Genomic DNA, 18,305 nt, shown 5'->3' with positions numbered 1-18,305 from the left:
TCATTACGTAATCCCACTAAGGAATTTTCTTTGCAGGAAAATGAGCTGATTTGTGACTAATACAATTCAAAACCACCCTACCCTAATCATCTGCACATAGTGGAAAATCATTATGTTCTCTATGTATATCCCCTCAAAACCACCCCACCCTAATCATCTGCACATGGTGGAAAATCATTATGTTCTCTATGTATATCCCCTCAAAACCACCCTACCCTAATCATCTGCACATGGTGAAAAATCATTATGTTCTCTATGTATATCCCCTCAAAACCACCCTACCCTAATCATCTGCACATGGTGGAAAATCATTATGTTCTCTATGTATATCCCCTCAAAACCACTCTACCCTAATCATCTGCACATGATGGAAAATCATTATGTTATCTACATATATTGTCTCAAAACCACCCTACTCTAATCATCTACACATAGTGGAAAATCATTATGTTCTCTACATATATTCTCTAAAAACTACCCTACCCTAATCATCCGTACATGCTGGAAAATCATTATGTTCTCCACATATGTGCCCTCAAAACCACCCTACCCTAATCATCTACACATGGTGAAAAATCATTATGTTCTCTACATATTTGAAGTAAATGAGAACACTGAAAGGGGTTCATGTTCTCTACATATTTGAAGTAAATGAGAACATTTAAAGGGGTTCACACTATTTTATGATTTTTATTGAAGAATGTAATTTACTCTTACTCTTTCAGATATTAATAATAACAAATGTCTTGTATATAAAAATAAAACAGAGAGTGACATAATTTCAGTATCTACACAAATAATATGCATAAAAGAGATCATATGTTTAAGAACTAATTTCATTATAAACTCCAAATGAACATACACAAAATATCTCTTGATACTCTGTGTTATGAACAAATAATGCTATCTGAAATTCCATTTGATTTTAGACTGATATTTTTATTTATTCAATGCATTTTAATTACTGTCTCAAATATAACCTGTAAATGAGAACACATAAGTACAGCAGTAAGTTATTTTAGATATGTTCACATGTGAAAAAGGAAAGGGAAAGTAAAATAACAACAAAGTTTCGAAACATGAATGTTTAATAATTAATCAAAATAAAGGCTCAAGTCATATGTACAATTTCTATTTGTGTCATTGCTATGAAGTTACAACATGCTACCTTTAACAGTCCACCACTGTTTATTCCCTTGATTTGTTGGAAAAACTCAACACAAATGCAACACATTACGTAATTTGGGAAAGATTTGTTTGTGTAAAGTATTTACTCAAAAGAATTTGCCCCAAAGCAAGGGCAACATCATATTGGACACAAAAGAAAACTTGGCACATTTAGAAGGTGAAAGGGCGAGCTACCATGTAGTTATAAAGTTATATAAGCAATGGTATCATTTTTAAAATACTGAATTATAAAATTTACAATACTAATCAAAATTCAATTGTTCTGTAGTTTTACAGTTCAAATGTCATGCTTCTTTTAAAGATTAAAATATTAATTGCTTTATTGTCTCCATCTTTCTGTATCACAAGAGTGCAAGTGTTTGAAATTTTAGGAAAGTATCTGCAAACACAACTTAGGATATCACATCAAAAGAGCAGCGTTCAGTTACTGTTTGGTGTGGAAAAGATTACATTCATGAGAAGCTCCTTACATAAATTGTGAATTGGCAGATGGTGATGTCTTGCTTCACTTGCTAATGAAGATTCTAACCTCAAGATGGCAAGAAATCCACTTGAAGTAAAATGTGATGTCACAATGGCTGGTATGGGTGTTAGCACTTTCATTAAAATAAAGTTTCGACCTTCTTAGGTCGTTTTCAGATTAACAAAGATAACCTAACACGGTCGAAATGTTGTTCAGTACTTTAATTAAAACGCTAATACCCATATCAGCCGTCTTGAGAATACAAGGTTCTAACTCATACAAAATGGACATAAGAAAATTCACTAGCAATTCAACTGATGTGGCAGCAAAAATGCAAAGTAAATCAAAAGGCCTCTCCGCAAAGTTTCAAGACCAAATTCATGTACGAAATTTGATACTGGCAGACACTACAAAGGTTGCAATTTCAAGTACATCACTATTTGCTTCGTTGAATGACACTGCAGAGTTTATTCAAGTATCACATCAATGCAAGATCACCTGGGACAATGTAAACCAAGAAACTCATTATTAAAGTTCCTCTGTGACTTGTCAAACTTGCTGATGGTCTAAAGATGCATCATTGAGAAAAATATTTGGATCATTTTCCTATCCAGATTATGCTAAAAACAATTATCTTGTTGTCACTTTAGAAAACATTTAAGGGAACCCAGTTCTAGATCTGTTATGCACATAAAGGCAAAATCATATACAAAACCTCTGCTTATATACGAGACACTTCTCCCAGCTCAAATCCTTCTGGATATTTGAACTGATATCACTGTTGTCAAAATATCTACATACAGTGGAAAGGACACCTTAAAAGCTCATCACATGGTATCTCGAGGACAAAATCTCTAAGAGTGTGCGAGATATTTCAATGTTGTTAAAAAAGATGCAGATAATTTTGCAGAGTGGATGAATAACATACTGCAGAAATGTAAAGATGAAATCATAACTGATACAGTTATAGCCTACAAGATACAAAATAACAACATAATCCTTTACACAATCAACAGGAACATACATTGCTGTTTTCCTACAACTGAACACACTATGCAAATTTTGCTTGTCTGTACCCCAGGAACTTTCCCACATAAAAGACTGCAGACTTGACACCAGCTCTACAAGAATTAAGCAGATGCCCGCTCAAATTTGATGAAAGAGCCACATCTGAAAATTTGTGGTGTGAATCAATTAATCAAGTATTTCACTGGTGGATTAATTAATCAAGCATTTCACTGGGTCGAAATACTCTTTTTGAAATGGCAAGAGAAATTCCTATGGAAGACAGGAAAAGTAAAATATTTAATGAAATGGAAATGGAGTCTGTTAATGAGACATGCTCATCATGTAAGAAGTGCACTAGTTGTTCTATCAAATTCTATGGCAATACAATATTTATTAACTGATGGTTATAACATGATTGGTAGGGCATACAAATTCCTATTGACTCTATCTTTCAGACAAGTTGCCTGTGAGAGAAACGTCTCCATTTTGAAGTTCACCAAGAACTGACTGAGGAGTGCTGTATTTCAGGAGCACTTTGAGTCTTTCACGTTGACGGTAACAGAAAATAACATACTTGATTTGGATGGAGTATGTTTGTTTGAAATTAAGCACAAAGCTATACAACAGGCTATCTGTGCTCTGCCCACCATGGGTATCAAAACTTGTTTCCTTGCAGTTTTTAGCTATGTACCTGGTATTGTAGTTGTTGAATATGGTGGTGTAGATGTAAACAACTTTTGTAAGTGATAATAAAGGTGTAACTGAAAGTATATTACTTCGTTTCAGTAATGCATACAGATTGAGCCCTGTTCAACCATTTTACATTTCTTCATTTCACAAAAAAAAAATGTAAATGAAAATGTATTCCTGTAGATAGGACAACATACTACAAAATAACTAAAACAGAAGAACAAAAATAAACTTTGTTTAACTATTTACAAGAATTTTTTTAAAACAAAAACATACTTGTGCTAAAAACTCACACACAGATGAAGCATAGAAAAACAATTTGGCATACAGCCCATAGGTCAGGGGTGGTCAAACTTGCTTAACGTAAGAGCCATGTACAATGAACTTCAGATGTTTGAGAGCCACAAGACACGAACAAATATTACACACACGTTTTTATTGTTACATGTACATTTTGTTGCATACATTTTATATGAATATTAATAAACACATGTACGTAATATTTATTTATTCATGTATGCAGTTTTTAAACTGTTAACTTCTATTAGTTTCAATAATCACAAAGAACACATATACACTGCTGGCCAAAATCTTAAGGCCAATGAACATGAAGAAAAAATATGTATTTTGTGTTGTTAGACTCAACCACTTATTTGAGTAGAGCTTTGAAAGATAAAAATAAGGGGGAAATAGAACTTTTTTAGCATTTAATATGGAAAATGCAAACACTATGAAATGAGCCTAAAACTCATTGGTCAAAATTTTAAGTCCATTCTAAAATGAAGCATTAATCGGTAAACAGGTAACAAAATTTAGTCATTTGTATTCAAAAATCAGCATTGTCAACACCTCCCACTGATATCTCTTGTGTTACATTGGGTAAAAAGTTAGTAAAGACTAAAATGTTTACAGAGTTTGAAAGTGGCAGAATTGTCGAGCTGCAAAAGCATGGTCTCTCTCAACGTGCCATCGCTGGTGAGATTGGGTGTAGTAAAACTGCTGTTGCAAATTTCTTAAAAGACCCTGAAGGATACAGAACAAGAATTTCAAGTGATCAGCCAAAGAAAATTTCACTGGCATGGAGCAGGAGGATTCAATGGATTGTACAGCAAGACACCAGCCGATCGAATAACCAGATTAAGGCCCTTACGAACAACAAGACAGCATCTACAAGAGAAAGACTTTAAAAACCATAAACGTCTTCAAAGCCTCCTTCCACACTATGAAACAGCTCGGTTAAACTTTGCTGAGAAGCACCAAACATAGGACATAGAAAAGTGAATGAAGATTTTGTTTTCTGATGAGAAAAAAATTAACCTCGATGGTCCGGATGGCTTCAAACATTACTGGCACGATTAGGATATCCCACTGGAGACATTTTCTACATGACACAGTAAAGAAGGTTCCATCATGAGCTGGGGTGCTTTCTCCTTCCATGGAACAATGGAGCTTCAGGCTATACAGGTGCATCAAACAGCAGCTGGCTACATTGGCATGTTGAAGAGAACATCCTTATTGACTGAAGGCCCTCGCTTGTGTGGAAAAGACTGGATCTTTCAGCAGGACAACGCTGCAATCCACAACGTCCTCAGGACAAAGGACTTTTTCACAGCAAAAAACGCGATTCTTTTGGACCATCCAGCATGTTTGCCCGAACTAAAGCCCATTGAAAATGTTTGGGGTTGGATGGCAAGGGAAGTCTATAGAAATGGACATCAATTCCAAATAGTTCATGATTTTCGTGAAGCCATCTTCACCTGGAATAACATTCCAGCCAGCCTTCTTCAAATGCTTATATCAACCATGCCAAAACGAATGTTTGAAGTTATTAGCAATAGCAGCCATGCAACTCACTACTTAGACCTCTTGTTGGGCATTTCCTTCCTTGTTTAAGACTTCTTTTTGGTATGGTCTTAAACTTTTGACCAGATAGTATTTAAGCTAATTTCATAGTGTTCCCATTTTCCCTATTAAATGCTAAAAAGTTTTTTATTTTTATTTTCTCTTTTCTTATTTTCATCTTTTGAAGCTCTACTCAAATAAGTGGTTGAGTCTAACAATGCAAAATGCATATTTTTTCTATATGTTCACTGGCCTCAAGATTTTGGCCAGCAATGTAAATACCAAATGTTTTGAAAATCCTAGCTGATTACTGTTTTAATTATATCGAGTGTGTTTAGTATGGTAATGAACTACGAAAACATCTCAGAAAAATATGCAAATTTCAATTTCATTAACTTTAAATAAGACTGCCAAAAATAAAAGAGTAAAAACAAATGTTTTTAATATTTATTTGCCTCAGTAAATATCTGGTCAAAACATGGAGGAAAATATGTAAAACAATAAAATTAGAGATATTTTAATCAGATACCACCTTACAAAATTTTAGTCTTGTCATAATATGTTTCTGACACAAACAGACAATGATACAATTATCAGTCTCTTTATTGCTAGTAAAGGTCTTGTGAGTTTCCATCTTGGTTGCAAGTTGCTGAACTTCCAGCTGATATGTTGTCAAGGCTGTATGAATAGGCCCTGTCAGGTGTTTATTTGTAAGAATTGCATGATACTTCGACTTCACAAACTTCATTAGAGTGTACAGTAATTCACAGCATTTTGCTGTGCTGAAAATTGAGATGAGTTACATACTGGTTTTCTTCAGTTCAGGAACTTGCTTCCAATACTCAATTGTACAATGGGATTTATGAATTATCTTTAGACCCAGGTCCTCTTGTAGTTCTATTAGATCCATTTCCACAGACGATGATTCTGTAACCAGAGGTTCGAGAATTGGACAACCATCATTGGTCACATCAACCATAAATGGATTTACAAAAAAGGTGAAGCAGTGCTTCAGTTTCTGCAAGTCCTCAAACCTGTCTAAGAAATTATCAAGCAGTCCTTGTAATTTATCTTTGTATTCTTCCAGTTTGTGGTATTTTATTTCAATATCAGGAAATGTCTTTACTCTCCTTTTGAGACTGGGAAGTAACTGAAGTTTCTTGTCAGTATGTCTCTTTGAAAAAGTTTTATTTTATTCTGAAAGCTGGAAATTGTCCAAGTAAGATCAGAAACAATCTTATCTTCCCCCTGGAGTGCCAAGTTGAGAATTTGTAGATGGTTCATTATATCAGTAAGGAACATTAGATCTTGCATCCATTCATCATTTCCCAGTAAAGTATAGAATCTTTTATTTTCTTATAGAAAAGTAATAATATGCTCCAACAGATCCACAAACCTGCATCATATCAGTAAGGAACATTAGATCTTGCATCCATTCATCATTTCCCAGTAAAGTATAGAATCTTTTATTTTCTTATAGAAAAGTAATAATATGCTCCAACAGATCCACAAACCTATTTAAGACATTGCTGGTTGACAGCCACCTCACAATACAGTAGAAAAAGACATCACTGGGTTTATCTTCAAGCTCCAGTTCTTCAATAAAATTTTTGAATTGTCGGAAAGTCTTCTTATTTAAGCGTATGAAATTGACAATTTCAGGAACAAATTTCATAACATCATCATACTTGAAGCATCTGATTACCAGGTGTTTATGACGAATAATGCAATGAAAACGGAGAAGCTCTGAAAAGCTGGATCACTTTTCATAAGTGCAATTAATCATGCATTTTCCCACCATTGCAGGTACTCCATCTGTTGCAACACTGAAGAGTTTATCTAATGGAATATCAGCATATGTTGAGGCTTTGTCAAGTGCATTTTTAATGTCAACACCACGAGTTGTTTCTTGTAGAGCCATAAGTCCAACATCTCTTCTTTCACAGTTACATCAGAGGAAACATAACAAACAAATACTGCCAGTTGGGGATTGTCCTGTATATTTGTAAATCCATCGAGGGCTAAGCTGAATGCAAGGGAATTCTTGAAATCATTTTGCATTTTGTCTGCAACATCAGCACTGATCTGGGAAATATGTCTCTCTGTAGTGTGAAGCTGGTGTTTGTGCTATTAATCACTGCATTTTTGTGTTACTTGGATCTAAAAGGAACTCAGCCAACATATTTTTGCGAGCCGCACATCATATATCAAAAAGCCACAGTTTGGCCACCCCTACCATAAGTGAACTTGCGACAATGTACTTTAAATGCCAAGGCTGATTTTTAGTTCCAATTCATCGCTATTTACGAGCACAGTAAAAACTAAAAGTAAATAATTAATAAATAACAACACACACCATTTATCTGTTAGATTTTCTATTCTGCTTTTTATATTTATATATTCAAGGCAATTAGAAAGTACTCATTTATAAGCATCTGCTGAATTCGATACAGTAATTAAAATGTGATATGGATATGATCTTGTATTTTGACAATCAGTCACATACCAAAATACATAAACAAACTTACCAAGACTGTAAATTTTCCAGTTTCCAACTCTTTCTTCAGTGGATCATTTTGTGGGTCAAATCTCACAAGACCTTCTTTAAATCGAGTGATCTGTCAGTGGAGACGTAAAATTGTTTTTGTTTAATTTTGCACAAAGCTACTCAAGGGCTATCTGCACTAGCTGTCCCTAATTTAGTAGTGTAAAACTAGAGGGAAGGCAGCTAGTCATCACCATCCATTGCCAACTGTTGGGCTACTCTTTTACCAACGAATAATGGAATTGACTGTCACATTAAAATGACCTGATGGATGAAAGATCGAGCATGTTTGGTGCAGTGGGGATTTGAACCATGTAAAATGAAATATGCAACCTTAGATTTTCTAGAACTATATCCTAAAGTATTGCATGTGAAAAAAAGGAAAAAATTGTTCAGCCTTTAAAAACCAAGTTTAGTAAAGTTACTGTAGGCCTTGCTTAGACATACTTTACACACCTTCCAATTTACTGTAGGCCTTGCTTAGACATACTTTACACACCTTCATTAGAAACAAAAAAATTCTGGAGTTTTCTTAACTTTTCAGACAGAACCAGTTCTATGGCTGTTGATAATCCAGAAATAACATAAAGATTCAAACCATCTGAAAGCAATAATCAAAATTATTTTAAAAAAAGTAAATGCAAATTACAACCTGAATATTTATAAGAAGCATATGTCTAAAATTTGATATTATATTTACAAGAACAATTTGGGTACATGCTAATGAAGAGGGTCCCATAAGAGCATATCAATTGTATATATAGAGGTTAAAAACAGACAGACTTTAAGAGACTGCATGTAATAATAAATGTGGCCTTGCATTAATAGAATCAACTATCTTCAAGTTTTGGAAGTTTAAGTACAACCTTGATTATTAAATTCCTTTCCACTTATTAATATTTCAATCACACTCATGATTAGTCACAATTTTTAATGTCTTTTCCTCACCAGTGGTTCCACAGGTTTCTCAAGAACAAGCATCTCTTGATTTTCAATATTATTTAGGTGACAGAAGTTAATAAGTTTATTTTGACCTAAAATTATGACAACCTTGAAACACATACATGATGCTAGCAAATCAAATATGTTAATGAGGCATTGTTGTAGATTGCAACTATCTAGGAAGTTTTCCTTCACATTTCAAGTTGCTAGCACATGTACTCATCAGGTTAGTAGTTTCAAAACATTGTCATAACTTCCAGTTTATTAATAATGTTGTTAAAGTACACTCTTCTCTATATGTCTTCTCTCAAGCAAGTCTGCATCTCATGTGTAATATTAGTATGAAATTTCCTACGTTTTCAAATAAATTTTTAAAAAACTTAATTGTTTGCAAGTTTAAATGCATAAGATACAGCTAAGTATATTTTATTTTGCTATATTGACAACATACACTAATATGAATAAAACTTATATTAAACTGTATACAGGTCACAAACCATATAAACTGACTATGTTAGATTAATGCTCTAAAACTATAGGGATTGATATAGAAAGGAAAGACAGTTGCATCCAACACATCTTTCTTGTGCGTTAAGGTTCCCGTTGTCAGGTGCAAATAATCACATACACATAACACAGAGCAAACCCTCCCTAGGCTTATCCGATTTTCTTTATTACGGAACTTTTCTAGAAATAAAACTCAAAGTTCTAGTCTTATCTTGTTATTATCCATTTTCAACTAGCAGGCTCTACAATACTGATTTAAATTCCAGAGATGAAAGGTTATTATTTGATTCAGCTTGATGTAATCTTGGCTGAATTAGCATGTTGGGATTTAAAGTGCACTTTTCTGATTACCACCAAGTCTGAACAAGTTTTTCTGAAACCCCAATCACTGTTGAAAATCCTATAACACAGGTAGTATTTCTTAGCTTCTTCAAATACAGTTTAATCTTCAAATTTATTTTGCCAGAAAAATTGGATATGGTCTTTCTAGAAGAAGGAGAAAAAAAAGGATTCAAATGTCTAATTTAACATGTTGACTGCCAGTGGCCTGCCAGTGGGTCATACCTAATTTGTATTGATGTGCCATGTGATTCACCCGTGGGCCATGCCACCTATTAATTTCGATTGTGATTTTCTCCTTGGCATGTAGTGTAAAAGTCATTTTCAATGCCATATGGCACATCAGGAATGTCCCATCTTTTACCACTTAAATTTTCCTATCATATCTTTTGAATATATTGTTCCTGGTATGCTTGGAGTGCTAGTGTTCAATCTACTTTGTGCCAAGCATTGGTTGGAAATGCAGCATCATCACTTTCATTGTAAGTTCTGTCACTTTCACTTGAAGATTCCAGTTGACTATAGGTATCTGATATAACTGAGAGTTGACTATGATCATCTGACTTAATAGATTTATTAGAGTTAGGGTTAGATGGCTGTATCAGATAAAGAAGTAAATGGCTCATCACTATCTGAACTTCACCGAGATAATATAGAAAAATGTTTTAGATGTGAAGTTTTTGTATATTCATTTATAATTTAATTTTCATGTATGCAACAGCCAACATGTTAAAAAGGCATTTGAGTTTGAAGGTGATGGAAGAAGAACTATGATAAACTGTATACTGATCAATATTTAACTGCAAGTGTAAACTGTGGCATGGACATGGTACTGGCACATTTTTGGCAGTAGATGCACTTTAGTTTCAAGTAAACTGCACGCCCATTTGGTTGGAACATGTACTGAAAGTCTTTTTTTTTTTTGAAGCATCACACTCACATGTACAAGTTGAGATCTTGACATTCTGTTCTACAAACACCATTGAAAGAGACTCAGAAGTACATGAGGTAACAGAAATAACAGGAGGTCACTTTTTTGTACACCCAACAGTCAATGGAACAAGATGAATACAGAATAAGAAAATTTCTCTTAACAAACTTATAACTATCCAAGCATAACTGTGGCCATAGTAAACTTCTCAAGGCAATGTGAAACTTGGCAAAAATAGGAAAATAGTACATGAATTTTTAAAAAATTCAAATGTATCTATTTGTTTCTCTCTGAAGATGCCAGCCCTAACTTATTTAATATAGGAATGTTAGCCTACACATATGCAGATATGAATAATAAAAAAAAAAAAAAAAGTATTTATATTTCTGCAAACACTTTTCCATCACAAGTACAAAATGTATAGTTCACTAAATTTGGACAATTTAATGAGTGACCAGTTGGTAGTATATTCAGGCTTAATTTTTTTGCAATGTCACAGAGTTCTGTATCAGGACACCATTTGTAACTGTATTGATGGTTGTTGCTTTGCCTCCACTCTGCTTTACAGGAATTGTTTATGCAGTAGGTTTACCCAAACACAAAAACCACTGACCAGCTTATGAGTTACAATAAACAACTCTTAAGAATAAGACACAACCCAAAGAAGCAGTTAACAGTAGAGCTGGAAAATTTATAAAGTACCTATGAACAACAGTTAAATTTATTATATAGAAACTGTTTAATAACATGAAAATAATCAACTGAAATTAACTATTCCAATTATTAGTATGTTTTATTCTTTCAAAAATTCATATAAAGTAAATATTACTTCTTGTTAAACATAAATTCACATAATGTATTATCTATATTCTGTATACAGGGAGTATCAAAACTTGATTCCAGTGTTACATTTTTTTTTTTTTTTTTTACTTTAAATTTGAGCCAGTATGGATTGGGGATTTCAGTGTGGGGTTGCTGCCTCATGATTCATGGGTCTCAGCTCATATTCCTATTGTCACCAAACTTGCCGAGCCTATTTTCCATAGAGCAAAATCTAAGGCTATCTGACACTGTTACTAATTTTGAATTAGTAACTAAATGGGAGGAAGCTGTCTGACAACACCAAATTTTAGGTTACTTGAGTGTTAAATAAAGTATAGTTACTATTATTTATATTGTGTTACATTTATAATCATTAAATGGTTTCTTTTAATACTATATAAACAGGTTAAAATCTATGGTGTTCAGAGACATGCCCTCCCACCTTTCCAATTTATCCAGAAATAAATAACTATGCTCTTCAATATTTCTTCAAAGGAACTTTAGGCAAAATACTTGATTAATGAAGCACATTATACTAATATAAAAATCAGATGGGTAACCAATTTAGAAGTATAAGAAAACCATGAATAAGACTTTTCCTTATGCTTACAAATCAGTTTGCCTACATATTATTTAGGCAAAGTAGATACACTAAGCAAGAGAACTTTAATGGAATACAACTGTCTGCTGAATGAAAATGGACAACATTTTAGCTTCTTTACTAAGACCTTCTTGAGATACCTTTATGAAACATCACACAAACATCTACAGTTATGTGCAGCCTTACAGTGAAGCTCCAATCCGTGTAGATTGAGTGGGTGTAGTAACTGACAGCTATTGTCAGTAGGACTTTGACATCATCATATCACCTACAGGGTTGGTTGAGGGTGGTTGTTCCTAAGTCATTGATGTACAAGCTGTTGAGATCATGTTCGTGTGACTTGATGTCGACAGCTTCTTTGACTTTTCTATATTACCAGTGGTGAATTTCATCTTAAATCCCATGCTGATTCCAAACTAACACAAGTCCTACTCTGTAGTTGTCTACCAAGGTTAATATATCAGATACACTAGTTTAAGTGCATCCCTGTTTTTCCAGTCTTTGGTCTAAGATCTAACAGTGTTTCCATTGTAAATGTTGCCACACAAACACAGTATTATGTAGATGAGGTTTTTTTATGTAGACTTATTGGTTGGTTATTTCAATTTAGATAAGAAAGTTTCAAAGACATTTTCTCAATTTACAATAAACATTAAATTTTGAACAATGTAGAGTGAGGAAATGACTGATTTGTATTGGACTTGTTCATCTTGTTAATTGTTGTTCTTTTTGGCAATGAATATAAAACTGGAATGGTATTAGTTGTTTCTGAAAACTTTCACTAAGAATGTAGTCCTTTGTCAACATGGCTATCGTTACAAATCCTTCTGGTTCTATCAAAAATGTTTGATATAATTCTGCATTTAAAATCTTTTGAGTGGATGGATCCATAGCATAGGTATCTGTTAGTGTGGGTGGATTTCCATAAAAACAGCACTGGCAAGATAGTCATCAAGTCAGTGAACAAATGTGCTAAAAAGTAGGTCTCATTTTCTTCCAACTCCATGATGAATTGTTTAGTACAGTTTATAGAATTTAGATGATCAGAGAAATATTCAAGTGGTGATAATCTGCAAGACTTTCAAATTTTAGACAAGTTATTTGTCCTGATCTCCAAACACATAATCTTCCATGGAAATGCCATTGAGAACAGATAGCAGAGGTGATGCCGTAAGAAGGCCACTGGTTAATTCAAAGAACGTGTTTTGAAACTGAAGGTAGATAAAAGTTCTATGGGATTGTCTACATTAAAACTTATGTGGAGATGAGGAACCCATTTGCTCCTAATTTCTTATAGACCAAGAAAACAACAAGTTAGACAAGAGTGTTGGGGAACATATCTGAGACATTAAAGCTAACCAAAACATTTGAGAGATGAATTTAAAAGGTTTAAGAATGTCTACAAAAGCTTCTGTATTCTTGATTCTGGCTGGTGTATTAGCAGTTAAAGGGTTAAGAGGTTTTGTGAGCAATCTAGTTGCATTGTAACAAGTCTATTGTACCAAAAATGAGTGTAAAAAGAACATCAAAGTTTGTGTATCTTGAATGAACCATATATTTGAAGTGGGTTGCCAAAACTCTCAGTACTATTGTATTCATTAATGTTGTAAATGAAAGCACAGAAAGATGTCTTCATACTACCATATTGTATCAAAAAGAAATATTAGATGTTTGTTTTTATCTAAATGGGCCATTAATTACCATAAGAGCTTTTCTGAAATAAACGCAGCTGGAGTCTAGAGCAATTCAGTCAAAATTTCAGCCAATAACTGATTATTTCCAAGATACAACATGACGAGCAGTTAAATAGTCATAATAAACTTTTGTACTATAGTTTTTTTTCAAGCACTAATAATGTTTCTAGACTTTAAAGACATTTTCTCAAAGTTACTGTTGTTTATGACATCTGCAGTTCTTGTAACATAAACTTGTTACATAATCAACTTTTAGTTGTTCAGAAGTTATAATTCTCAGGAGAAAGATGTTACACATATTACTGACATTGAAATTAAATGAAAATACATGTGGTATGGTTACATAATGACTTTTCCAAAAAGTGATTGTGCTTATGAACAAATGATATACTTTTTAAATGTATCTAAATAATTATAATTGATTAGTTTTGATTTAAAAGTTTGAAATGTTTGTTTTTTAAGTTTTTATTTTACTAACAATTGCATTACTAGAAATAAAAATATAAGCTTTGAAATCATTGGATTAAAACCTGACAGAGCTAATAATTTGCAGAATATATCAATGTTATTTGGACTTTGTTTCAGTTGTTTAAGCTTTCTTAGGACTGTAGGGTAAACAAAGATTATATTTCACTATTATAATGGTAATCTTTCACATAAAAATTCTGAATATATGATTACAACTGATTACAAAAATATTTAAAAAGTGAACTGATATTATACCGTACTTGGAAAAACTTAACATTACTGTAAATAGTGTGGAGAAGCAAAACACGATAACACAATGTTAACAAACTTCCTATGCTTGTCCTTAATCATTTCCTAATGTTTTTTTAAACTTATTGTAAGTTAATTATAACTATCAAAGGTTTTAGTTTAGAAAATTAATCAATGTTATTTTAATTTTTATTTTGTTTCACCTTAGATTTAAGCTACTTAAAAATTACCCAAACATATATTTGTTTTATATTTTAGCTAAGAATCAATTTGCCTAATAAACAAAATAAGTTATGTTTGTTTCTCTTAGGTTGGTTGCAAAGCAGTTTATTAACTAATAAATTATAAATATAATACTTAAGTCTCCAACACAGTCATAACCAGGCTTATGAACATAAAAACCAATACTCAACTGTCAAGTATCACAAGTATGAAGAAATATATATAGGAAAGTGAATAAATCTTCCATTTTCTTCTAAACATAAGCCCGACTTGGCCAGGTGGGTTGAGGTGTTCAAGTCGTAATCTGAGGATTGCGGGTTCAAATCCCCGTCACACCAAACATGCTCGCCCTTTCAGCCATGGTGGCATTATAATGTGACAGTCAATCCCACTATTTGCTGGTAAAAGAGTAGCCCAAGAGTTGGCAGTGGGTGGTGATGACTAGGTGCCTTCCCTCTTGTCTTACACTACTAAATTAGGGACGGCTAGCGCAGATATCCTTCATGTAGTTTTGTGCAAAATTCAAAAACAAACAAATCTTCTAAACATAAAACAGTACAGTTGCAAACTGGTATGTGTGATACTTTTTCAAATCCAAGATTTAGTGTTAAAAAAATAACTTACTTTCAAATTACAGTACCTGAAGCCTAACAACAGGACTTCTCATTGCTTTTCATGTTTTTGTGTTTTTACATAAATTTGTCATTCATGATGATGAGAAACCCACTTGAAGTAAAAATGTATTCTCAAGATGGCTGGTATGAGTGTTAGAACTTTAATTAAGATAAAGAACAGAAAACATTTTAACCTTCTTAGGTCATCTTCAGGTTAGAGAGTTTGCAACTCAATTTTAAGTCAATTCTATGTATTAATTCAAACTACATTTCAACATTAATTAAAAATATTTTAAAACTTAATTTTTTTAGCTATTGTAATATCAATCTTGAAGAAAGGTAGAAAGATTGTATTTTATTTTTTACAGCTGCAGAGAGTTTTGCTCCTAAGTAGCATACTTGTCAGTTTTCTAGAATGTTTTTGCCTATTTCAAAGAGTTTTACTGAGAACCTTTCACCCTATAAAAATATATAATTCATTTCTTGACTTTTAGATGTTTTAGTTAGTTACTGTACAGGCCTAGGTTACAAACTTTGTCATGGGGCCACATGAATTGGTTTATTTAATAAAGAAACATAGCTTGAAATATCTATAAAGAAAGTTTATATACGTGATTGAATAAAGCAATAATGAGAGTCATAAGAGTAAATACACAAGTTATATTTTTTATAGTTCCTATAAATGTTTTTTCATTTGTTTCAGAGCTATAAAAAATTTCTTCAAATAGATGACATAATATAATTTGAAATAGGGTAAGCTTATAGTTTATAGATGGGTTGAATGGGTAACAAAGAATACATGATCTGTTACAAGTTTAACACAATAACCAATGTACAACATCTGGTGCAGTAATTTACTTAAATACAGACGTGTATGAAAAAATAATCTACATAATTGGAAGGATTACTGCATCTCTATCTGACAATAAGCAGTCTTAAAGCCAGTCCTTATTATAGTTATTAGCTTTATCTTAAACTCACTTAAATTTATTTCCCCAACAGCATCTAAATACTGTTTAGCTGAAAATGATTTCTACCTTATTTATGTGTCTCTTCTGGTCTTACCATTATGATTTCTACCTTATTTATGTGTGTCTCCTGGTCTTACCATTATGATTTCTACCTTATTTATGTGTGTCTCCTGGTCTCACCATTATGATTTCTACCTTATTTATGTGTGTCTCCTGGTCTCACCATTATGATTTCTACCTTATTCATGAATGTTCCCTGGTCTCACCATTCCCATCATTAAATATGAAAATAGTTGATGCATAAACACCATCAATTCCCTTTACAATCTTAAACACCTCAATCAGATCTTGGACAAAATTTCAGAGATCTCAATCTCCTCACATGATAACTCCTCTTTCCCAGATAATATTCGAGTACCTATGAACCCTTTAGAACAGCTCAATGTCCTTTTTAAGGTAAGAAGCCTAAGACTATACACAATATTCCAAATGTGGCCTAACCAATGACCTGTATAATGAAATTATAACCTCTTTAGACTTGTATTCAAGATCTTTGTAGATGGAACCATAAATAATCTATTGATAATTCCTTCATTCATTTCATTAATGTAAACCAAAAACAAAAAAGATCTCAACACTGAACCTCACTCATGACATTAATCCAGTGTGATTAATTCCACTTGTCACACATTGGCTTTCTTCGATCTAGCTAATTTTCTGTACGAGATCAGCTATCCCCAACTTTTTTTTAAACAAGCTTTTTATATAGCACTTTGTAAAATTATTTCTGTTAATCTAGATACACCACATCCAAACCTGTACCTTTATCCATATAAGCAGTAACTTCTTCAAAGAATGTCAAAAACATTAGCAAGGCAAAATTGTCCCTCAGTGAATCTATGCTTACCATCCAACAATAGTTTATACTTTGTTAAATGACTTTGCAAAACATCTTTTGTCAGACTTTTGGAAACTAATGTAAGACTAACAGGGCTATAATTACTGGGACAATTTTTATTACCTCCCTTGAAAAAAGAAGCAACATAAGCTAACTTCCAATCTGCTGGTACATGCCCAGTATTCAAGGATGTGGAAATAATAATAGCAAGTGGCTCACATATACAATCAACCTTTTCTCAAAATCCTAGGGGTAAATATTTTCTTACCCACATGTTTCAGCATCCTATAAACTTCTAATTTTTTCTCAACAAGCTCAGAATTAATGTAATCATCTTGTTCAATCTTGTTTTCATCTATCAGTTTTTCAAGATGAAAAACATTACTTTGTTCAATCTTGTTTCTATCTCAGTTTTTCAAGATGAAAAACATTACTTTGTTCAATCTTGTTTTCATCTATCAGTTTTTCAAGATGAAAAAGAGATTACTTTGTTTAATCTTGTTTCCATCTGTCAGTTCTTTGAGATGAAAAACATTACTTTGTTCAATCTTGTTTTCATCTATCAGTTCTTCAAGATGAAAAACATTACTTTGTTCAATCTTGTTTTCATCTATCAGTTCTTTAAGATGAAAAACATTACTTTGTTTAATCTTGTTTCCATCTGTCAGTTTTTCAAGATGAAAAACATTACTTTGTTTAATCTTGTTTCTATCTATCAGTTTTTCAAGATGAAAAACATTACTTTGTTCAATCTTGTTTTCATCTATCAGTTTTCAAGATGAAAAACATTACTTTGTTCAATCTTGTTTTCATCTATCAGTTTTTCAAGATGAAAAACATTACTTTGTTCAATCTTGTTTTCATCTATCAGTTTTTCAAGATGAAAAACATTACTTTGTTCAATCTTGTTTTCATCTATCAGTTTTTCAAGATGAAAAACATTACTTTGTTTAATCTTGTTTCCATCTGTCAGTTTTTCAAGATGAAAAACATTACTTTGTTTAATCTTGTTTCTATCTATCAGTTTTTCAAGATGAAAAACATTACTTTGTTCAATCTTGTTTTCATCTATCAGTTTTTCAAGATGAAAAACATTACTTTGTTCAATCTTGTTTTCATCTATCAGTTTTTCAAGATGAAAAACATTACTTTGTTCAATCTTGTTTTCATCTATCAGTTTTTCAAGATGAAAAACATTACTTTGTTCAATCTTGTTTTCATCTATCAGTTCTTCAAGATTCAATCTTGTTTTCATCTATCAGTTCTTCAAGATGAAAAACATTACTTTGTTCAATCTTGTTTTCATCTATC

The 18,305-nt window shown here is 32.6% G+C and overlaps 1 protein-coding gene across 3 annotated transcripts in view; it reads right to left on the bottom strand.

Moving 5' to 3' along the window:
* Positions 1-18,305, bottom strand: part of LOC143239269 (tyrosine-protein phosphatase non-receptor type 9-like) — a 58,868-nt gene that overhangs the window by 26,871 nt on the left and 13,692 nt on the right. For all 3 annotated transcript variants that reach the window (XM_076480200.1, XM_076480187.1, XM_076480193.1), the window contains one exon: positions 7,720-7,809. In XM_076480200.1, coding sequence (XP_076336315.1) covers positions 7,720-7,809 — 90 coding nt within the window. The remainder of the gene's footprint in view (positions 1-7,719; positions 7,810-18,305) is intronic.

The sequence above is a fragment of the Tachypleus tridentatus genome, chromosome 2 (genome assembly GCF_004210375.1).
Source record: "Tachypleus tridentatus isolate NWPU-2018 chromosome 2, ASM421037v1, whole genome shotgun sequence".
Lineage (NCBI taxonomy): Eukaryota > Metazoa > Arthropoda > Merostomata > Xiphosura > Limulidae > Tachypleus > Tachypleus tridentatus.
The sequence above is the reverse complement of the archived record's forward strand: the minus strand, read 5'-3'. Positions and strand labels throughout refer to the sequence as shown.